Source organism: Trachymyrmex cornetzi, unplaced genomic scaffold (assembly GCF_001594075.2).
Source record: "Trachymyrmex cornetzi isolate Tcor2-1 unplaced genomic scaffold, Tcor1.1 scaffold724, whole genome shotgun sequence".
NCBI classification, from domain to species: domain Eukaryota; kingdom Metazoa; phylum Arthropoda; class Insecta; order Hymenoptera; family Formicidae; genus Trachymyrmex; species Trachymyrmex cornetzi.
This window is the reverse complement of record NW_017300053.1, coordinates 222,506-247,978: the sequence shown is the minus strand read 5'-3', so window position 1 is coordinate 247,978 and position 25,473 is coordinate 222,506. Positions and strand designations below refer to the sequence as shown.

At 32.5% G+C, this 25,473-nt stretch overlaps 2 protein-coding genes across 2 annotated transcripts in view; both read left to right on the top strand.

Moving 5' to 3' along the window:
- The window catches only part of LOC108767735 (L-lactate dehydrogenase), a 6,640-nt gene extending 3,544 nt beyond the window's left edge, over positions 1–3,096 (top strand). Inside the window, exons 2-8 of the mRNA XM_018517740.1 lie at positions 531–657; positions 948–1,065; positions 1,249–1,422; positions 1,786–1,959; positions 2,050–2,167; positions 2,444–2,567; positions 2,855–3,096. Coding sequence (XP_018373242.1) covers positions 531–657; positions 948–1,065; positions 1,249–1,422; positions 1,786–1,959; positions 2,050–2,167; positions 2,444–2,567; positions 2,855–3,022 — 1,003 coding nt within the window. The 3' untranslated portion in view covers positions 3,023–3,096. The remainder of the gene's footprint in view (positions 1–530; positions 658–947; positions 1,066–1,248; positions 1,423–1,785; positions 1,960–2,049; positions 2,168–2,443; positions 2,568–2,854) is intronic.
- A 1,775-nt stretch (positions 3,097–4,871) lies between these two features.
- Best2 (bestrophin family protein) overlaps positions 4,872–25,473 on the top strand; it is a 49,876-nt gene continuing 29,274 nt past the window's right edge. The window contains exon 1 of the mRNA XM_018517735.1: positions 4,872–5,250. Within this exon, the coding sequence (XP_018373237.1) occupies positions 5,180–5,250 (71 nt within the window). The 5' untranslated portion in view covers positions 4,872–5,179. The remainder of the gene's footprint in view (positions 5,251–25,473) is intronic.

Sequence of the window (25,473 nt, the reverse complement as noted above, 5' to 3'; positions counted from 1 at the left end):
TATATATATACATATATATATATATATATATGACATGTAATCACATACTTGTAATTTTAAACAAAGTATTACAGACGGAATTTGATTTATCCTCAAATTATTTTAATAATCAGTTTTTTTTATTACATTAATTTCCATTTTATTGGATACCTTTGGTTATATTTACAATTAGTCTAAAACAATTTTAGATAATTATAATTTCTAATACTTATGTGTGGCGACACATTGTTCATTTCTTTTCATTTTTTTCATTATATTTTATATGTATGAAGAATTTTACACGTAAGTCAATTATGTTGTCATAAAAGATCAAATTGTTATTATTTGTATTAAATCTAATACATTTCTAATAGAGAGTTACTAAAGACTTTTAATATTATTATTAAAGGATTTTTCGAAAAAACTAATACTCAGTCTTTTTAGATAGTTAATTTTAAGTATTTTAAATAGTTTACAAAATAGTTTCATGAATGATTATAATATAATATTTTGCCGAAATATTAAAGAAAAGCAAATTATTTGAATTCTAGTTCGCCGTGCTTGCGAGAAGAACTCTTATGTAAGATGTCGGAACCAGTTAGAGACTGTGGCCATAAAGTTACTATCGTTGGTGCTGGTATGGTCGGCGTTGCCCTTGCAAATTCACTTCTTTTTCAGGTAGTTTACTCCTTCAAATTTTTTATGGAGTTGGAATTTTAAATACAATTTGAATTATAATTACTTATTGAATTTACTTTATTTTAAATAAAAATAAAAATTTGTGTATTATAAATACAATCAAAGGAAATGCATAAACATTATAATGTGTTTTTCATTATATTTTCATTATATGTATAATGATATTTTATACATCGTCCATTGCGTTTTAAGTAAACGATGGAAATATTAAAATTTAAATTGTTAGTAATTATTTTGTAAATTTGTATTATTATTTTATTAAATATTAGCGAATTACTTCCCATATCGCAATGGTAGATGTTTTTCCTAAAAAACTGGAAGGCGAAGGAATGGACTACAGCCATAGTTCTGTATTTATAGGAGATCCAAAGATCGAGTATGATACAGGTAATGGATTCATTGAATATGTATTAGTTACGCGAAAATCATAGACTTATTTGTTCATGTGCAAATATATTGTAATCGTAACTGTATATCTTACAAAAAATTTATGAAAAATCTAATTGATTTTTCATGTACAACAATATTTTTTTCCTAGTATTTAAAGACGCAAAAATATTTCTTTTGTAGATTTTTGTGTGACAAGTAATTCGAAAGTCGTAGCTATTTGTGCGGGTGTACGACCAGTGAAGGGTGAAACTCGACTCGATTTGGTGAAAAGAAATACAGAAATATTGAAAAACATAATACCACCTTTAGCAAATTATAGTCCAAATGCGGTGTTTATTGTCGTTAGCAATCCAGGTTAAAATTAATTAATATATTAAATAATTTTATTATTTACTATATAAAAGAAACAAAAATTTTAATGAAAGTAAAATTATAAATATAGTATTAAAAAATTTCAATGTTGCGGATTCGATATTTATTCGATATTTCCCTAAAAAAATATCTTGATGTTATACACATGAGAAAAAAATAATTTTTTCTGTATAATATACACATAGTATGAGTAATAGTATAAATATTTATTGATATTTAATAAAAATTGAAGAGATTTTTTTATTTAAATAAAAACAATAAAAGTTCTTATTATTAATAATGTCTAATTCTATAATGTCTATACGCAAAAATTTGATAAATTATAAATATGATTTCTTCTTATAGTGGATATCTTGGCATGGGTCACCTGGAAATTAAGTGGACTTCCGATCCATCAGGTAATCGGTAGTGGAACTCATCTGGATAGCGCAAGATTTCGCTACATGATTGCTGATCGATTAAGGATAGCACCGAGTTCGGTCCAAGCGTACATCATTGGTGAACACGGAGATAGTATGGGTGAGCTCTATCGATCGATCTTTGACATTTGACACGGGGAGAAAGGCGACGTTACGCATTAAGCCCGATTTATCATTCAATGTTTCCTAGTTCCGCTCTGGTCCGGAGTGAGTGTTGGGGGAGTGCAGTTCCGCGATATTATCCCGAATATCGGTCTCGAGACGGACGATGAAAGGTGGTTTGAAATATCAAAATATGTAGTCAAACTGTAAGTTCAATAATTTTAAACGAACAGAAAAATTATTAGTTTTTTTACATACTCGTCGGATAGCGTATTTGTAAATGAATTTCTTTTATAAAGATTTAATTTATAATTTAGAGATTTATATATTCTACAAATAATATTTAAATAAATTATATTGTGATGTGCAAAATTAGCAAACAATTACAATTGTACATATGTATAATTAAACAATAACTTCAATTTCAATTAAAAAAAATTTTTGCAACATTTTGTAAGAATTTAATATTTTTTATTTTTTAGGGGTGCCATGGTGCGTTGTCTGAAAGGATACTCAAATACAGCCATTGGGCTTTCTGCAGCCGACATAATAATAGCTATATTACGCAATTCACAAGCTATTATACCAGTTTCGACCTTAGTGCAGGTATAAATACTACAAATTATATATTTGCAGTCAATTCCCAGTAATAATTTACAATTTAATTTTTGAAAATACACAAAAGATTTGTGATATTAAATATTAGCTGATACGATTCATGAATAAAATATTTCTGGATCGATAATCAATGTAGTAATACACGCGTACTATATTTTGTACATTTTCAAAAATAAAAATAAAATATTTTTAAATAAAATGTAACGTGTAAAAAAATTAATATTGGTATGCAAAACTATTATGTTCTACTATACTAATCAAAATTATCTTCTTAGGGTCATCATGACGTATGTCACGAAATGTTCTTGTCTCTACCTTGCGCGATTGGCGAAAATGGTATCACACAGATAATACGAATGCACATGACTGAATACGAGAAAAAGCTGTTTCAAGCTTCAGCGAAAGTTGTGTACAAAGTGCAAAAGGATATAAAAATCAAATAGTTTGAGTAATGCGTGAGAAGGGATTCTTGTAAACGTATTTAATTTCTTGTATAAAAATAAGAGTGTAATAAATTATATGTAGCTGTCCTAGTACTTCGTACCGTTACAATCGACATCGCAAAACCATTTACTGCACAACTAAATTTTTGTCCGACTCGTCCAGGGTGACGTGCGGCAACCGCGAATGCTCCGATTGCTAATTTATACGAATCGGAACGAAGACTACCAATAGATTCTCCGAATTATGTTCTCTCGAATTTCATTTTGAATGTTCCTTAAGAATGACGTTGTTCTTTGACAACGATCTCCAAATCTTTTAGATCCTGAAATTCTCGAGCCCAATGAGTTGATGACGTCAATAACCTATTTTATAACACTTGGCAATATCTGGCACACGTGACATTTCGTTGGCGCAACTCGAATCTCTTATTACTTCCGAGTAAAGTCTTTCGCTGAACTGCGGCTTCATATTTTCGGATTTTCCCGTTGCATAAATATCATTGGCACCTCCAGAAAGCGGTAAGAGCGCACGTCATCGTGTTCGCGGCTCGTGAACGAGCGAAAGGTGACCGGTGGATGGTACCAGAAGGCCATTATTATGCCGCAGGCTAGGCCACGGCAAGGTGAGAGAAGGATGCGAAAACTGTGCGCAAGATGGCGTTTTGGAAGTGCTCAGTACCTGCGAATATATCTGCAACCACTTGCGTTTGAACGACCGCACAGGGCCGTAAGAGTGTCCGATCTATCCTTGGAGAAACGAAGCATCGCGTAACGAAATACTCGATCGTGCATCTTGATTTATCGTCAGATATACCATAATTAGGTACACTAATGATAATGATACGGTCGATGAATATATAAAGGAGGGGACGATGAAAGGATGAGTCAGAGCCGGTGCGCAAAGAGTAATGAAATGTGGAAACTTCTGGCGGTAATATCGCTGAGGAGGCGAGAGCGGCATTTTGAACCATTCCCCTTTTACTCGTCGCAGATCCACTTGAAAGGCTAGGCGTGTCGATTGATTTTGAAAGAGGAATTCCGTGTAAACCGTATGTCACAGATGGTTACAACAAAGTTACATAAATTCCTAGTTGACTTCAGATAAACGTGACCTAGAGTGACTCCGAAACAACATCTAGTTCGATAGGATGACGCGCCATTCGATGAATACGACAAACATAGAAATGGAATTACCATTTAAAGTGCGTTTACTATCTATCTATTAAATTATGATCAATATCTCAAAATATACGTCAAATCGATAGTTTATCCAACATGCAATCGATCTTCTGTCGCTTTATTTCTCAATCACGATAGCCTTATAATAAAAGATGTGTTGATTTTACACGATATTTCATATGATTTTCCTGTGATTGGTACTTCAAATATCTCTCGTAAAGTCTTTTCGATGCTTATGCTGTTATAAAATTTACATGGTGCATATAAAATTTGCATGGTACTCACTGGCGAGATTGAAAAATGAAGAAGATAAACATTTGATGGAATAATACAATCAACCAGTTTAAATAGTTTATACTCAATGTTTAATATTCTTAGTTCGCAATGAAAATTCAAAGTTTGCACAATGTCGCTATTTTAGAAATAACTTATCAAAAGTTGCCTTCAAAATGATGTTTCGCAAGAGTACACTTCGTTGCTTGATTCTTTCTGTCCGGTTCAGAGAGAAGCTCGACCCTTATACTTGAAAGACTCCAAGCAGGTTCAGTGCGAAATGGGTTCTGCAGGTGACGCTCACATCCCTGGCTCCCAGGTGGAGGTGGCACAGCCGGGCCCCGTTCTCCGTTGGTCCCGCCGTCCTTAGTGGAGCTCAGTCAGTAGACAGTCGATCCGCCTGGTCAGCTGGTTTTAACCATTTCGCGTATTATAGATCTTCCTCATGGTAAACCTATTGCGAGCGACTAGGTAGATCCCGGTGCCGATCTCCTGGTGTCTACTTTGAAATTAAATTAGCTAAACATTGGATAGAACATTTTAGCGGCCCGCGCGCCGCATGTGCGCGAGTGTGCAGCTTCACCGGAAACATCATCGACACGGTACGAGGGACCAGATCGTCTACAGAAGAAGAGACCGAGTTGAAGAAGAAAGAAGAGGGTAGTGACTCAGGAAGGAGATTGCGCGCGCGCAATCAGACAGGAAATGACCATATCGTACGCGAGCGAAGTGCCGAACGGCTCCAGCTTTGGTTGCTTCTGGAGGATTCTAATCAAGTAAGTCTCGCCACTCTCCAGCTCGTTTCAATATGCTGAATAAATGTATGTGTTTTTTGCGGTCTGCGCTTGACGTAGGCACCAGAGCTGTCAATTCGCTGGCAGCTGACAGGTGAGACCGGTAATAGGCGCGTGGAGCCTTGGCAAGAATTGCTTTCCGCGTATTTCTCAATTCTAATCGAATGTAGATACATCGATTGTTTCCTTTTTAGGCAATGTTCTTCTCGTAATTATAATAATTTAGCTTGATATTTTATTTGTTATCATGTGAGTAATTTGCTTTTCCCAATTTTTTTAATCATTTACATCAATCGCACCCCTAAAGATCGTAAGATCTACTTTTACTTTCGCCAAAGTGCATAAATTATGATGATAGTATTTTAAACTGAACCGGAAAATTCGAATCGGTTGTTGGCATCGCGATTACACGATCGTTGCAAAACGTAGCAGTTTCGTGTTATGAATTTGTCAAAAAATATCGGATTGTATCCAAGGATCAAGATAATTTTGTCATATTTTTGGTACAGAATGATTCATCAAATTAAACAGTCTAGATGTCTAGACTTCTGGACATGTAGACTACATATTGTCAGTATACCATGTAAGATGAAGACATTGCGCTGTAACGACCGACTGATCGTTGTGCAATTTAACTTTCGACTTAATGTACCACGCTCTCGATTTATAGCTTAGTTACACAGAAGGAGGTAAGAACAAATATTCTTAAGCAAGAATTTGGCAAATAATCGTGTCGAAAACAGGAAGATGATCGTTAAGTATACTAGAATTTGCGTATCAATCAAGAACGTCCAATAGTTCTATAGTTAACTCGTCGCATGTTTCGAAACCCGTCAAAGAATTATCATTGCCGGTTTGAAGTAAAATCGAAATATCAGAAGTGTCTCAAATTTTCAGTCAATACAGAAAACGCGATTCGCTTGAATCACAGTAGCGGAGCACGTAAAACCCGCTAGCACAGAAATGGCGTTCGGTCAGCGTTTACTCGCGCGTTTTAAGGAAATAAGGTCGCCGATACGTCGATTTTAAAACGTAGCGGCGCCGCACGACCGCTGTGTCCAGAATATATCACCACTGAAAACGATTGCACTATTACAGCCCCGCCGGCTCGCGCGTCTGTTATCTACCATGCAATGAGTAACAATGGCAATGTTCATGCTGGAGGGATTGACATGACAACATCGGTCAGACACGTGTTTAATCGAGCCACTCGTATGCATATGTAAACCTATCATATGTTCAGAGTGTAGTATCATTAAAGTCGTGTTTTCTAAATGAATGTGAAATCATATATAAATTACGTGACATCTCTCGCAGGTGGTTTTACTTAATTTGTAGGGAGTGCGATGAGGAAAACTAATTAACGATTTCATTGTTCTATCAACGTATGTCTTTTGAAACAATAAAAATGACAACAGATATTTATAGATATTATTGTTAATTATTAATCATAATTATTTATTAAATATGTAAATTTTTGATATTATATACCTTTATACATTAATATTTCTGAATACATTTTGCGTTACTACTGCATGCTACTATTAATATAATATGAACGTTTCAAAAAAACTGTTTGCTTTTATTTTAATTATAGTATAAATATTAAGCATTTATACTATGCAATTATTATTCCAAAGTTTTCCTTTTTTTTTCGTTTTAAGTCATTATATAATCATTCTCGTAAATCAGTGTAATCGGTGACATCAATGCTTGTCGAGAGCGTCTACGCGATTCAGTGTCGACAATTACGTATGAAATTAAATGTTATGCAACGTGGAAATTTTTTAGAATATAAATGATGTAAATATGAAAGTATGATAATATATAATTTCGAAGAAAATAATCAAAAATATTTGAGTATAATGACAGAATTAAAAAATTACCGTAAAAACGACAAACAGAATCACTTGATTAAATAGAAATCTATCTCGAAAATATCGTACGTCAACAATTGCTTCTCACAATAATTTCTTAAACATAATCGTAAAATGAAATGTGAACTAAATTTATCTCATTGTGCTTGCTAAAATAATAAATGAAAAAAAGAGAAAGAAGAAGAGTATGAACAATATTTTTATTATTTTTAAATAAAAAGATATAACACATTTCTACATACAATACAAGCGAGTTCTCCTCTTATCTGTCTGGATAATAACCGGAGAAACCATAAAACGAATGTGTTAATTATATTCTAAGTCGTTCGCATGGCATTAACTACTACTAGTTATATGAATGATTCGATCGCGGAGAAACATATAATATTAACGAGCGTTATACGAATTAAATTATTCTTCTATTTATATATTGCTGAATGTAAGATTGAAATTTATATTAAATTCTTTTTATTATACTAAAAAAATCTAATATATATAGATGTAAAACATATTCATAAAAATTCGCTATATAATATATATATTTTCATTTAATTATACTAGAAATATATAAGAGTAAATTGAAAATAATTAGTTATAGTATATGTATGTAAAAATGAACTTTCCTCTGCATATTTTATGAAGTTTAATAAAGCCACTAAATATGTATGTTTAAAAAATTATCAATTTAAATAAAATATACATATCATTGCATATCAAGATTAATGCAATTTCGCGCGTTTTACAATGCCCACAAAAATGCATCTAATAGCATCTATCCTATTGCCATTCATGGTGTCCTTGTCCAAGCCCGTTTGTTGACATTTCTACGACCTTTGCACATTGTGTAGTATTGGTGGATGCTCCCTGGTCTCAGTTTCTCTCCGTACGCGCCTCGGTGGAAACAGCCTTAACGGCTTTCACGTAAGATCTCGCTTTCCTATGCGCGTTATACCACAACACTGCAGTAGTTAAAGGAAAGACGACAACGGCTAGTCTATAAATACGCAGGAATGTCCAGGAATAGAAAATCTTTCGCGGTAGCGTGCAAACGAGAGCGTATATACTTATAGGTACTCCGTAAGTCGATTCCCCTGACAGAAATTATGATTAGTTGCAATCTGGCGGAGAAAGGAATGTCTAGTTACGTTTGCTCGCATTTTTTGAAATTTCAGATATACAATTTTTAATTTATCAACAGTTTTCCGACCATCCCCTTCTCATTCCCTGGAGTAATTGCTTCCATTCTGAATGATTAGAAGAACGGTGATATGTTGCGTACGGTAGGCGTCGTCGTCTACATGAAAAAATCGTTCTCTATCATAGTATTTATGCAAAACAGGGCGATCCTGCTCTACGATATTTCATTACCAACGTTTTGCTTTTTGAGACGCAGCAAAACATGCAGCTCTCCTTTTTCTCGTTACAGTTTTCCTTGGTGACCCATACTAGCTTTCTTATCCGCCTACTGGTGCTGCTGGCAAAAGGAAGCAGCATGATCGCCGATCTATAAATACCCAGGAGAGTCCCCGGAACATACTATAAATACGTAGTTGATATCCAGGAATAGAAAATCCTCTTACCTGCTTTTCCAGTACGTTGATAACAACCGTGCCGGCAAATTCTCACACGTAGAGCAGATCTGTTACGAGGTTAATGCGATTGTTGGAACAATTTCTGCTATGCCGTGAAGAGACGTTCTTACGCATATCATACGTGCATGGCTAATGGCCAATTCTCTCTTTTTTTTTTTGAAGATTAAATTAACGTGAATTCAATCAGTGTGATTTGTATTCTCAAGATATTTTTTTTTTCTGCCATTTTTTTCTTTTTAATATTCTTACACGAAAAGAACGGTTTTGCTAAAATATCTAAAAATTTAAAATTAAATACAGATCTAAAAATAATTTTCTTTAGACCATTAAAATATTTATGTAGAATGCTCAAATTGGTTGCTAGAAAATTAAAACTTTTTGCAGCATTATCTTCAAGCAGCTTAAACGTTTTACATAATTATTTTGATGACCCAACAAAATTATTTTTCGTATTTATAGCTTTATTTCTTGATATTTTACCATTCTGTCCGTGCATATAAATGCTTCTTTTATTTAGCAGATATACTTATAAGCTTTATAACCAGGCAGAAAAAATAGTTGTGCCTGTTCCACCTAGGATTCGTTAACAAGTACGGACTATAGGTAATATAGGGAATATTTCACGAGGTGTCAACGATGCACAAAAGCGAAAAGAGAACCTAAAATATTTTCATGCTTCGGTTATCACCTCAGGCATGACGTTTGTTGCAACAAGTGCTTGCATACGCGCTACTACAGCTGCCCCGATCGCCCGCGCGAAATACTCGTAGCGCATGAACGGAAGAACCATGGCGGCGAATCGCACGCGTGAAAGCAAGAACGGTTTCACGTCGCTGTGGAGTTGCCGTTCATATATAATATTGCTGCATTTACCTTCGTAGATTCATCGAGAAGGTAACGACAAATCGGCTCGAAATCGATATATCGGCAAAACAGCGTTGCCTTCAAACACGCAGACGATGCGCAAGGCCGGCCTGCGCGGGCAAAATTTGTGCAGATGTTTGCAGAATTATAAACAGCTTGTTGTGAAATTAAAAAGTGCGTGTCGCTGAACGATAGGGCAATTATGATGAATCGTCACGTATCTTATGTAGGACACGAAATAAGACACGCACGCATATGTTGCAAATGTTATTCTGAAACAAGGAAAACAAAGGTGTTTGGAATTATCAGATTAATTATTGATATATGAAATCAGGTGTATGGAATTGCCTGATTACTAAAACAGAGAAAAAATTTAAAATTATTATGTATTCATATCATACATGCATGTTACGCAGAATAAGTTTAATTGAAAAAAATTTTAGCTTGAGATTTAAAAAAATTATGCATATACATAATATTTTTCTATTATAAACATCAGAAGAAAATTAATTACGTATAAGATAAGGAAAACTGTCACTGTTCTTTTCACGTGCATATAATTTTATATGATTTAGCGCAAACACTATTAAAAGATTTACACTTATAACGTTATAAAATATTGCGCGTATATTAGTTAAATAATTAAGTTTTATACATTTCTATTTTATATAAAACAATTACCAAGAATTTTTTTTTAATAAAATAGAAATATATTCTTTTTTAAAAGAAGATAATATATTACTTTGAAAGAATAAAAAAGGGAAGGTCGAATTTTATGTTAATCGATAACTAAAATTAAAAATAAATCATATTTTGTGAACACTCTTATTTGGAAATGGATAACTGATTTCATCATAAGGAAATATTAATAGACAAGACCTTGTTTTACATAATTTCAGGGACGGAAATAACGTTTTAGAGGAAGTCGAAATTCCATCACACTCTTTTGATATATGATCCTCGATGAAAACGCTCAATGAAATTTTTTAGGAGTCTGATCCATGACTCACGAATTTCAATAAAACCGCTTATGCTGGAGACATATTAAAATAAACCGAATATGTCACTTAAGGCTAAAAATATCAATGCAAATTTCTACACTGAGAAAAAAAGTTATTAACTTGATTAAATGCATTTAGTTCGTAATGAGTATTTACTTCAAATATTTATATATTTAGATTAACAAAATCTTGTAATTTAAAACATGTTATTTGTTTGAATTAACAAACATTTTGTTGAATTAATAAATATTTGCTTGACAGCCCGTGACCGCTACATTTAGTTAAATCAACTATTTTTTTGAAACAGCAACTTTTTTTTCTCAGTGTTCATTATAGTACAGCTGTTATTTATAATTTCTGTTATTTGTTTTTAAAATACACGACAGTAACAGCGTTTATTTTACGCTAGAATGTGCTTATCTATCTTATTTAGACGTTTAAATTTCATGGACCATTACCCATTTTATCGCATCTTATCAACCCATTTTTCTATTGCCCTCTTTGTATCTATGTAACATCTTTCGCTTTCGCTTCTCAGCATTTCTCTACAAATTTTTTTTTCAAAGTAGCAACTTTTCTTATTTTCTTTTTATACCTTTGAATTATTTTCTCGACACGTCGACGTCAGTATATCTTCTCATCATCATTTTTACATACCGCTCTTCTAATTCCGCGGAGAACTAGGCCAGAGTTTATCTCGCGCGACGCTCGCCTTATCGAGACCGCGAAGCGCTTTCTGCGGTTTATTCGCATCGAGACGAGCACAACGATTGGTCACGTTTGAGCTTATGCGTCGCGATGGACGAGTTCTATCGCGTCGTCCTCTCGCACCCGTTGCCGACCGCTTTACACCACGCCGAATGACAATGGGAGGACAAGTTAGCGAGTGTTAGCGGCGGTTCGCATTTCGCTGCGCTGTACTTCGATTGCATGACACACATTTCGCTCACCTCACTTGTCTTTCGTCGACCTCTCGTGCATAAGCACACGCCGGAGTACGCTTTTCACGACACCTTGTATTGCTTGACGTGTTGAACCGCTTGGAAATCAGAGCTGACCCAGTGCCTCTGCCATCGATATCATCTTCAACACGTACATGGATTTTAGCATTCTCGCGAATTTGTTGTATTTACTGGGAATTGTAAATTTTTTTCCCTCTTTATCCGATAGATAAAACTATAATTTAAGTAAGAATAATAATAGTATTGTGGAATTATAAGAAATATTTATACAATAATATGAAAATAATAGGTGTAAAAATTTAAGAAGAATGTCATGCATAAAAATGAAGAAATAAAGGTTTATTATTTGCGTGTATTTTTATAAAATGTATAAGATAGATTTTTATAAAAATGTATAAGATAGAATATGCTCAGCCATCGATTTAATAGGAATGTGAGTAATAAGAGCGCTGCAGGGCAAGACTCGTCTGAATGCGCTTTAAATGCGCTTTAAATGCGCTTTAAATGCGCTGGTCATGGCTGATAAACGCGCGGAGTCTTTATCTACTTATCTATTAATATTAGAACTTCATTAATACGATAACAAGAATATTTGCAATTGTTACCCTAATAACATGTGCAATAATGCCTATATAATTATATAAAAATTATGAACTATTTTATAATTGCTTATAATTTTTTTATGAGTAATTTTTTATTTATAAGTAATTAAACGCTATTAACTATTGCTTTTCAGATTGTAATCTGAGATTTACATAGAAACATTAGCTGTCTTTTGCAATATAGTTTTTCGAAATAAAAATTATATTGCATAGTTTATCTGTGTATTACTATTTTCCCCACAATATTTAATCGTCAAGTTATAAAATGAGTACAATTAATTTTAAACAAAAAGAAGCATCAATTACAATCAAAGTTAAATGTTGGAATAATAATTTTATCTATATGTAATTTATTTTAAATGTATTTATTTCAAATAATTGTACGATTACTTTTAAACTTGTATAAATCAAATTGAAATAATAACAATAATTTCATACAAGTTATCTAAAGTAAATGTGTATAAAATAAATTACATACAGAAATATTATTTCAACATCTAAGTTTAATCATAGTCCTTCTTCTATTTTAGTCGATTAATTTATTCTCGTTTCTAATTTATTATTGTATCATTAATAAATTAATTTTATTCAGTATTTTCAACGTCGCTTTGAAATTTGCCATTGGCGAGAACTGTTTCCGTATTTACGTTTTGTAAAGTACCTTCGTCCGGTATATTCGAGGGCAGAGGAACTTGTTCTCTCTTCCGTAAAGTCTCGTCGAAAATTTCCATTGGTCCTTGATCAACCCGGCGAATATCCGTACGTGAGTTAAACGGTATGCCGCAGGGACGCTTATCTCGCAAGAGGCGACGATGAAGCAGGCGTTTCGTATAATCATCTGATTGACGTGTTGCGCATTTGATTTTTACTCAATTTCTAATTAATATGTGAAGCCATATCGCGCACATGACTTTCCAATATTTCTCAAACTGATATTGAGAAACGATAATGTCTTTTCTGACATACATCTTGATATAGATATTCCTAATTTCGAGATATTTTATCATACTACTCCTTCGATTTAGCGCATCAACCCGATAACCGTGGAAAAGTGGTTCTCGAGGAAGAATCTCGGAGATCTGACGAAGACAGGTCGAACGTGGAGCATCATGCCGTGAAGCGTGACCAGTGTTAGTTATGCAATGTTTTGTTGTCCTTGTTGCCCGCATTGGTATTATCTTGCTTAGAGCGAAGAATCAATTACAATTTGTTGCCTTGATGATGGTATCTTTCCGATAGGTAAAGGAGAAGGAGAGTAACCCTTGACCAATCAGTATGCCATCGCGGTGTTTGGAAAAAGCCGCGAAATTTTTGATTGACAGAAACGAGACGAGGTTGTAAATAATTGTCAACTTGATTTATTCACTGACATGGTTTAACCGCAATCCATGGCAAGTACATCTATCACTCATGAGAGAGTTTTAGAGATATCTTCCTCTATTTAAACTATAATTTAAGTGTTATATAATATACATTACTCCATAAATCAATCGACAATTACTTTTAGCACTTCCCAGACAATAAAAAATGTCTAAAATCGGATCATAAGACGTTTTTTGCATTTAAAAGACGATTTAAAGACGTCTTATGTCACAATTTTAGACTTTGTGCCGTTTGGGTTTATAAATGTCTGTGAGAATTCTTTTGCTACAATTTATAATTGCAGCATGACTACTGAGCATTTTAAAAGATTAGAATCACTAAGTAATTTTCTTAACAAATTCCAATCAGCATTTTACTTCTTATATTAAAATCTTCTAATTAATTACTTTAAATCATATAATTTAAGAATATTGAAATAATATTTATCAATTAATTTTTACATCTGCATTAACAAATTCTTTGATTGGATTACATTTTATTTTTTTTGTAATATACATATATATATATATAAAATTCGTCAAATATCATAATATACAGTAAATTATCCGTGATAAGAATAATTCCTGCCGATGTCTGCTAAAGCAAAAATACTTTGAAATAATCACACCAAGTTTGCTATTGTTTTATCTCAATAAGCAAAGAAATTTTTTTATATTTGTTATTTATAAGTTGTAACATATGCTTTTACATAAATTAAATTATACATGTCTTTCAAAACGTGCCTGCATTGCATGTTTGATGATCGCTGAAAAACGGAACGTATGTTTGGCGAGTTGATAACGCAATGCGAGAAACACGCAACAGCATTTACGGTTCACGCATAATCGTCGCACTTCTTTCGTCGCGACTTAAAATACAAGGCTGCCTGTAACTATGTCACTGTCAATCAGACTCATCGGTATGTATAACGCTTTCCAAACGTAGTCGTTGTGCCAGGATACTTAATTATTTTCATGGTTCATGAGCGGGGAAAAGACCTTACTACTTCGTTTCTAGATTCGATTGCCAATTAATCTCCTACTTAACTATCGGTGGAACGTTTGTATATCAATGATGTCATAAATATTTATCTGATATGTACTTTTTGAAGATGAAGACTTACTTTCCGATTAGACGTGTTTTTAGGCAATAAAGAACACTATTTTGTTATCATACTCGTAACTTCAAGATCACTCCGTCTATTTATGGAAGATTATTTATCACGTCGAAGTCTAATATTTCGTGTACCATATTAAAATGCAAATAAAAATAACAAGAATTTGAGATATTAAAGAACCTGCATATTTGTTTAACACCATGTAAATATCGTCCCAAAATTATTTTTAGCAATTTTGAAGTGGGAAAAACTTAAATGATGATTATTTTCTTATAATAATATTTTAATAATAATCACAATAATACATTAATTTACAGACGTCTACACACAGAAAAAAATAGTGATAATAACAGTAAAATGCAATAACTATAAAATAGTTTGTTAAACCATTTATATTCTGTTATGTTAAGTCTCCATACTCTCTAAATCTGAATCAGTGGATAATCACTGATATCAGTGATATCAGTACCAATTATACCACTGATAATCAGTGAATGAAATGTGAGATCCCTAATCTAACTAATTTTTATTATGTGATCTAACTAATCTTGTTTTAATACTGCATAAATTTAATAAATATGGTATTGGAAGGTTGAAATTAACGTGCATATATCATTTTAGTTATATAATGTTCAAACATTTTTCCTTTTTTAGTTAAACTTCACTGATTATCCAATGCCACTGGATAATTAGTATCCACAGATTTAGAGAGTGTGAAACTTGTAAAGTTGTCATCTTTATAGTTGCCACTATGTTTTTCTTTGAGTGTAAAAATATGTACATACATACTACTTGATTTAGATAAATTTCCGATAATCATATTCTCGTATTCACGCACGTGGACTTATTGATTAAATATTATCATGTAGCATTAATTTTGTCAATTTTTCATAACTAATTGGTATGAAATTACACAGCATTGACTCATTAGTAATTCAAACAAGTCGAACGTTCGTCGCTTCCCGTAGGGCGCAGATGCAGTGAAGCGTGGCCTTGCTACGCGCTCGAGTATAATTTTTAGCGCTGAGATGGGTGCCGGTCTATCATGCAAGGTAATTAATTCGTTAGCGGCCGCGATTGATGTTAATCATCCGCTGGCCTTATGTAAACGCGGAGGAAGCTCTCGCTCGTAGCACTCGAGCGTTTCGTATACCTACTTCCGTACCGCGTGCAAATCGCGTCAAGACTTTCGTGCAATTTATCGGCGCACCTTCTATCAACTACGTGTCAAAAAATGCGCTCATTTTTTCTCTCCTGGAATTCTGTTAACAGCCGCTATAATTTCCGCGCGCAATATATTCCAGCTTGACGTGAAAGATTACATATAGGACAAAAAATTTAAATGCATTAAATAACGGATCACTACATTTTGCTTGAGCATTCTTATAATTTGAAAGTGACATGGAATATGAATGGTCTTAAATGCATTAGTTTCATGAGCTCCTTGATATACAGTACCGGTCAAAAGTATTACGTTATCTCTAATAGAGAACGTCGGTAAATTATTAGAGACTCAAAATGTAACCTTTAATCATATGAGCCCCTTAGTTGACAAGTGGCATAAGTCCAAAATTAGGAAAAATACGTTTGTCATGGAAGTAGAAAGTATTAAGAATGTTTGTTTTATCTATCAATTTAATTTACTTTGATTTTGTTTTTATATTCATAAAAAATAAAAATTAATTTTACATCATAAATAAAGTGACCGTAAAAATATCTGGAATAGTGACTTAAATCCAGCTTTTTTATGGTCACTTTATTTATGATGTAAAGTTGATTTTTATTTTTTATGAACATAAAAACAAAATAAAAATAAATTAAATTGATAGATAAAACAAACATTCTTAATACTTCCTACTTCTATAACAAACGCATTTTTTCTAATTTTGGACTTATGCCACTTGTCAACTACTTCATATATACATAGACTGCTGGCAACCTCCCATCTTTCCCATGTAAACAATACTTTGAATTTATATGAAAATGTCGTCTATGTTACTCAAAATGTGGAAATAAGGATGAAACTGCATTTGTTTTTAATTTAACAATTAGAATTCAAATTATTTTTACACATTTTTTATATATTACGTATCTTTAAATACTTTTAGTTATTTTTAAATACTTTTTGTATATTATTTGTATATTATTAATTCTTGATTTATATATTTAGGTAATGGAGGCGTAATGTTATTATATCGGACATGAAATTGGCATTAGCACGTATACATGGCAGTATATACATGATCAAAAAACTATATAATCAAAACATTTGATTTTATTTTTTAATTTGAGTATCAAATATATGTAAATCTTTGCTCATGAATTATCACACCGTACTCTCATTAATCAACTTTATTGTAAATTATATTTTTAAATCATAAAGTTATTCATTTTTTTTTATCTCAAAGCATAAAATTCCTATTAAAGCATATAGTAACAGTGCCAAGATAAAATTTGATAATATTGACGCACGTCTTTTTTGATGTAACAAAACTTCCATGTTTGATGCAATACTTTTAACTGGCACTGTACAGTAACTAAATGCTTGTAAGTATAGAAATCTCTATATTCAAGAATATATGTTGTATGATATAATATCTATGAAGTATGTAACAGATATTATATATGACGTGACATGTAACATATGTAATGCATGTTAAGGTTGCGCGTGTATAGCATACTTTCGTCTAACGGTGTAAAAAGAAAATGTATCATTTGCTGCAGGCAATGTTGCTTATAATTTGCAGTTCTCGTGAATCAATGAATTTGTAACACGGTCAGATTGTGTAATTTCGTGCCCAGGAACATGACAATTATCGAATGACTCGAATGATGTTATTGATGTTTTGAAGCGAGTCATCGTGTTCTTGGAAGTACGGAAACGGTAAAATCATCAAAATCAACGACTATTTCTTTAACATCCGTCTACTGTACTAATTACCATCTTCTTGGTAAAATCAAAAAGAATAATGCATTTTTTTATTGATTATTCCATTAGGATTTACGTCATTCTTATTGTGAACCTTTCAATAATTTTAAGTAATAATTCATGACTAACTCCGCAGTGCTCATAATAACGTGTGACTATTCTTTCTTGTCGGTAACTTCTCATTAAAAAGATTTAAGACGTACATACATCATAATTCAACTATGAATTATTTGTTCATTCGTTAACATTTTATTTAATAAGCTTTAAGTAATTTTGTTAAGTTAAAAAAATGCATATTGATTGAGTTTTGATTTTCTGCTTTGAAATAAGAGTAATTAAAAAATTTCATATAAGTTATGTCGAAGTAAAATTGTATTTGTATCTTAAAAGGAATTTGAATATAGAAGTTCGATGATCATGCCCAAAAAAAAAAAATGCGGATCCAACCCACGTAAACGAATTTCATATTTTTACATCGGCTTTAAGTTCTCAAACACCTGTTTCGATATCTTGCCCTTGCGTCCACGCTTATTGCGAATCGTGGGTTTTTGTGTCTCCGCAGCATGTAGCTCGATATGCGTGGGTGAATGATCGGTGTTTCTCTTCCTGGTTCTCCTGCCATTACAAAAAAGAGTTCAAGTTGTTTTTGGTGTGCAATTTGCATATAGTGAAATTTGAGAAAGTTGTAAAATAAAATGCTTCATAGCAATTTAAACAAAATATATATCTCATATATTATTTGATAGTTATAAGATACGATGTAAGCACAAAAAGAATTATAACAAATTAATATAAAATCTTCAAATCTCAATACACATACACAAGTTGACCATAAATAGCTTGGGCGATACATTAGTAATTATTTACTCATTATAAATCAATATTGACGTAATCGTGTAACGTCAATTAGCAAATTTTCTCGATATTCGTGCAAGATGTATTATGAAAACAATGCTAGGAGATATACTGTAGAGGCAAAGATCTTTCTTACATTCGCACGTGACTCTTCTCTTCGATCGCTGTGGAATTCAACTTGATTGCGAGACGGGTGCACCATAAATAACGTATCGATCTTGCGTGGTAAAAGGATCGATGCCTTCGCGATGCATAAGTTCAATTGAAGAAATCTCTATCGTGCTGCGATTCGTACGAAGTACGTTCTACGTTGCGTATTGTCTTAGTTGCAATACGAGAAACAGACGAAAAAGAGAATATACTGCCGAGGCTCAAGTTATAACATTCCTTCTCGGCGCAAACCATACACGGACAGTCCTATTCAGCTGAGAAGGTAGTCTTATTTTCCTCTGTTTCTTTTTTGTCGAAGCTTTGTGCTTCTTGCGAAGGACGCGTTCGCAGGAAAGTATTTATAAGTAGTCTCTGCTTTGCCTGACACGAAAAGGAAAGAAGACAACAGAAAGATCAATATAGGTTTAGTTATTATCATTTTAACGCGATACAGCGAACACAATTCACCGAAAACAATGTTTCAGTATCAAATCCTAAGAGATGTGTATAAGAAATCGCAGAAATATCGTAAATAGTAAAAAATTGTCATGGGAATCTTAGTCCGTTTCTAATTGATGGACTTATCGCAGAATTTTTGATAGATCATTCTAATAAGCTCTGGATGTAGTTTTAAGAAATAATCATCTAACTTCTTATAGCTGCAAAAGCTATGAAGATAGACTTAACGATTGTGTTACTCATATCAAAAAAGAAATAATATTCTATTATATATTTTATTATTGTATTGATTTAAGGAGTCTATAAAATTTGTAATTTTTACTCAAATTTATTTATAATATTCTATTATAAAAAATTTCGTAGAAATTTTTATATCTCTACGGTTTGAATCGTCGTGCTAATGCAATAAAGTGGTAAACTTTTTATATCTTTACATTATAGTATTTGTAAAATAAATCTTAAAAAAAAAACAACAATATCTCTTAATCAAATTGATTTATTATATATAACGAACACAATAAGTTTTATCATCGACGAACTATTCTTATATTTTATCTACAGTACTTGTGTATTCAAGTCGCGGAAGCTGTATCGAATGTATCTGGGCACAATGACCATGACCACAGATAGCTACTGAGGAAGCACACATACCTTGGCAATGACTTGACCAGTTGTGAAATGCTTACGTCGATTTCCAAATACGGTTCGATCGGATAAATTAGACGGTAATAAATAAGCTAAGTTCGATGAGCAGAGAGACGAACTGTTCGATGCAGGAACTGTTCGACACACAGAAATTAAATGGCACGACTAGAAATTTAGAACGGAGTCGACGACGTGAGCAGACACACCACATCAGTTATTCTATTTACGGATGACGATCCGTTAATGTCTTCCTGATCCAGTCAATTGCTTTTGAACTCGCGAAATGTTAATAATATAAAAAATAGTGAAATATAAAAAAGATACGCTGAATACTTTTTTGTATATTGAGTACCAGAATAAAGCGAGTGTAAATTTAGCAATTATCTGAGAAACTTAATTAATCCAGGTTATATATATATAATAGCGATACGAATCCGCTATTAATAAAACTATTTCTAATATATATTTCTAATATATATTATTTGTAATCATAACAAAAGAGATAAGAATACTAACCGTAAAATTAAATCACGTAATTTTATTAAATACATAATTATTGACTATATGTTGCAATTTTGTGGTTAATAAAATAAAGTGATGAATGCAATTATTTTTTAACGATCGTATCCATCATGTTGCGAGCAAGGATGCTTGTTGTGCAGATGTCTTAATTACCGTTACTCATCGGTAGCCAGGCTTTCAATGCCGACAATATCATGCAATACGTTAATAAAAAAAAATCTTCATTCAAAGACATCTAATACAATTAGAATGCTTTTAAATAACAAAGTTTAGTAACAATATATATGTCGTTTATTTGTATCTACAAAATAAGTAATTTTTTCAATCTACATTAAATAATAAAGATTAATAAATAACATATATTAAGAAGTATAAAAGTAAGAATATGACATTAAATAAAAAATATTATTTAAAACAATTTACGATTATTAGTGCGTTATATTCTTTTTCATTTTTGCAATGCGTGACTTCGCCGCCTATGCATTATCGAAAGATTTTCGAAAGCGTCTTTTTGCAATCGCTTTCACCCGATCCGTCTCATTGTTCTCATATATCAGCCCACCCAAAACCTTGTACTCAACTCATCTCATCTTTCAAAGCATGCACGTAACGCACACGATTTATCTTGGAGTACAAAGGAAGCACGTCATCAGAATAACATGCATTTGTGAATTTACATTAAAATATTTAATATAAAGCGCTAATTTGTGTTATTTTGAAACAAATCGGAAAATAATAAAACGGTAATATTTTACGTATTAAGTTGAAGTTACAGAAACTATCGCTTCTGCGTTTCGCCTTTAAATGATAATTCATTTTTTTAACGTTTTTCCAACGTTGAAAGGATCTATTATGGTTACCGAGCGTGACTATAAATTCAAATCGTACGGAGAAATGGAGGAGGACAGGCACAGTAAGAATTGAAGAAACAAAATTGCGACATAGCACGGTTGTCTAGCCGGCAAGAGCGATAAAAGGCCTTGGCGAGCCTTGACCGGTGGACCGTTACTTTACACTATCCATAGCGACTTAGGTTCCCTATTTTCCTTTTACCAGTACAGCTCGTTGTAAGACCACCTCATCCAGTCTGATTTTTTAATAAATTCGTTATCTAGTTCTGTCTTAGTAACATTGATTATTCATCGAAAATGTAATCTTGTTGTAGCGGAATAAATGCTAACCGCAACGATTATGTTACATGCCGCAAAGGAAAGAGAAGTCTTTGAAGTTTTCCTTAATGATTAGATAGTATAAACTATTTCCGCAGACTGCAGTACACGCGATATACGCCGTGAATTACGATTATGAACCACCTTGCGTAATAGTTTTCATTCATACAAATCTACAATCCTTCACTATTACTTGTGACCACAATTGCAGACTAATAGAACCTAAATTACATAGTTTAATATTATGTGTCTTTAATAATTATAGCTATTGCAGCTTTCTTTATGTCATCACACGGTTAACTGTATATTATATTATATTTTTAATTTTTTTCAACGAATACTTAGGCATTGAAATATAAATAATTAAATTGTTTTATTAGAGAAATAATTTTTTACTTACGATGAGCAAATGCTGATAAAGTTGTTGATTGAGTAATGCATCCTTTCCCGTAATATTTTGTTCGTATAAACATAGTATTGTACTAGGAAATACTAATGGCAATATTAGCAAAACATCGATAAGACGTACATAATGCGTACGTAATTCTTTATTCATATTCATTCATTTATAATTAGTGTAATACTCTTTGAAGAATTCTTATCTCGTAAGATGTCTTTGAGATGTAAGTTGCATCCATTGGTGAAACAGCAAAGCCTCGATTCCTATATGATAGAACATAGTCGACTATCGTTGCCTAGTTTGCAAAACATCTCGTCAGTGACTCACGTTTCAATAATATTTAGCATTCCGATTGTGATACCAAAGTGGTTCGTGAGTACAGCGAACCAGTCATTTCCTATATAATTCTTTGTGTCACGAATGTATTATTTTGGAGACGTTGAATGAAACTTATTTCTGCATTTTTGTAAACGATTCTTTAATGTTTTGTGGACATTTTTATTTTTTAATGCTACTTTTAAACTTATTATAATTGAAAATGACCCGATAGGGGTCGAAATGTTTGTTATGGATCTTTGTAATATCATTCGTTCTATTACGTCAGTATAGTTATTTTGTTTTTAATAATAAACATCTTATTATGTTTTGACATTTGAACAGATCTTTAAGTAATGAACATCTCGCTTGGTTTATAGTCCTTTGATTTTTAATTTATTATATTTTTATTTATTTTTCGCAAAATTGAAATTTATAGACCTCCAGGCCAAAAGTTTGAAAACTTTTTTAAATTGACATTTTTGAGATTACTTATCCAAATATCCGTAACAATACGTTTTCTAACAATAATCTTTTAGATCCAATAACTGTTATTGGATCTGAAGAATTATTGTTTTATAAAGAGACATAATTATAAATATTCGAGTAAGTAATACAATGTCAATTTCTATAACGTGTTTCCAAATTTTTGGCTTCTGAGATGTACATGTATTGGCTCTCCGAAAGGCATCTGAAAGGCATTTGAAACACGTTTGAAAGATTAAAATATTTTACAGGCGTCTTTATACTGGCTTTGCGCGTCGTATTGTCTGCAATGTTATCACTTAATGATTACAAAATGCTCCTTTCAGCATCAGTACATCTTTGAACGTCATTCGGAGAAGGACTCGACATAACTATGCAATTGCATTCATCCAAGCAGCTTCTGTAATAGTAAGAAATTGGTCGTTGCATCTAAGCGGCCACATAAATCCACGTGCCCGATTTCGCACTGAAACCATGAAACGCGCGGAGAAAGGACTAAAATGGAAACGCTTCTGCACCGGGTTAAATTGCCGCGTTATGTTATAACGATCTTGCATAAACGCTCGACATCTGGCTGGCTACACTCAGCCATCGCACAACGCTCGCCCATTCACTCACGGGGACCGTGAGTGTCCGTCATTGACGTTCACTCGCGCGTCAACCTTTACGACCCGCGTCAACGTCTTCCTCGATTCCACATCGGCAATAGAAGGCGTCTGATCGATCATAAAAAATCCTGCGTCTTGTCGAGAATGCGCTAATTTACTAGTCTTAAAACACGATACTTTACGAGCGACAGACCACATTATCCGTCACTAGAACGCTCCGGTATGCACTTCTTTTACAACGCTCTTTTACGTCGTTCAGTGAAATGAACGATCGACAGTGCGCGGAATAAAAATGAGGCTTATCGAGCGTGTTCCAGAAACATTTAAGTTATGTACAACAAATGCGATTTCCTCATGAGTTTGTACTACAAACTTAATTCTTACTGAACGATTATTGAAAAAATAATAAATTTGCAGAGCTAATAGTTATTATTGTTCAACATTGAAAAAATAGACATCCTTCTAATAAAAATTGATTACGTTCTTTGTGATCACATACCTACAGTGAGAGCAAAAAGTATTCGTACAAGGAATTTTTTTATAAAAAAAAGTCTTGTTTGTAGAAAATAAACATTAATTAACAATTTTATACAATGAATACATTCTGTTCTAACATAAGGAAACGAGCTTCGCATGTATTCCTGATTTTAAAAGCTAAATTTCTCGACTACACGAATACTTTTTGAGCATCTAAGCAATATAATTTTTAATTTTCGCTTATTTTTTAGATGATTTCTATAATTAATACACATCTTTTTGGTATATATAATTTTAAGAAACATACAGTCTATTTTATTCTTTATGAATAAATTGTTAATTACCCAACAAGAACCGTCAATTAAATGTCGAATCGACGTCAAATTGGTGTTGAAATCATCGTATCAATGTCGATTCTACATCAATTCGATGATTCATTTCTCGGTGGATAATATTTACTTTTTAAAAATAAAGTTTTTTAAAAAAATATTTTCTCTGTACGAATACTTTTTGCACTCACTGTATATTGGACGAACAAAATCGTTATGCAGAATAGTTGAATATTTTTTATTTTTAGTCGTTTGAAAACTAGTTTTAATAAAAAAGAAAGAAGAGCGATACATAATCTTGTCATGTCACGAAGATGATTCGCTAAATTCTTATTTGAATAAGAATGAAATATCTTATATGCAAATGTCTATTCAGGCTCAATCAAATTCAGCATTTTAGATGCCGACTCTCAATCTCATAAATGCGAATTTTGAATGCATTCGCATTTAAGAATATTAAACACACACACACATTTCTATGGTATATAAAATATTAAACCAATTTTTTAATTAATTCTATCTTTTAATGTATTATATTATTTAAATTAATTTTATTCTTTTAATATAAAAAGCTGCATGTCTGCTTTCTATTTTATTCGAATTTGAGATAAAAAATTTAAATACAACGCAAAGACTTAAAAAAATGATCTGATTATTATAAAACTAAAAAAAGATTTTAGAGAATTTTCTATAATTACGAAGTGACACTAAATTTTCAGTTCGGCTTTATTTGAAGCTCATTTGTGTTAGCAGTCAGTACTTAATTCTAAACTGACTTTCAAAATCTGATTATAAGTTCTGTGATTGATCCTTCTTTATTAGAAGTTAGCTTTTCAAAATTCAAGCTACATTCAAACTCAACGATATCAATAAGAACTTCTTAAAATTGAGTTTTAAGATAATCAGACTTCTTAAAAACATAAATTTCAGAATACTAAGATCAGAATCAAATGTGTGTATGTGTATAATATATGAATTCTAATCTCACAGATACGATTAAATATATATGTCTGTATTTTATAATTTTTCATACAATTAAATGTTTCAACAATTTTTGCGTTATTATATCTAACGACCATTAATGACACAAAAATTGTATCCTTTTATGCTGTACTTTCAAGCGTTCCTTACTCATTGAAAGAGATCATAAACTAGACAAAGGTCAGCGAACAAGCCTCGTGGATCAATTAATAATATAACAATAGCTTCTCCCGATCACAGTCACGCCGCTGTAATAGCTGCTCTTACGTTTTCATATGCGTATAAGCATGCATGGGACAGGTGGAAAAATTCGCGGGCGTGTCGCCATATATGTATATATGAAAAACGTGGAGTATTGCCTCCTACCATGACCCACTGACACACAAATAACGAAATAATGAAATGTTCTTCTGTCGTTATTAAATATATTGTTACAGATGTCTCATTATGTTTTTACTCACTATGCGTGAGATTAAAAGCGATTGACGCAGTTCTTGTATCTT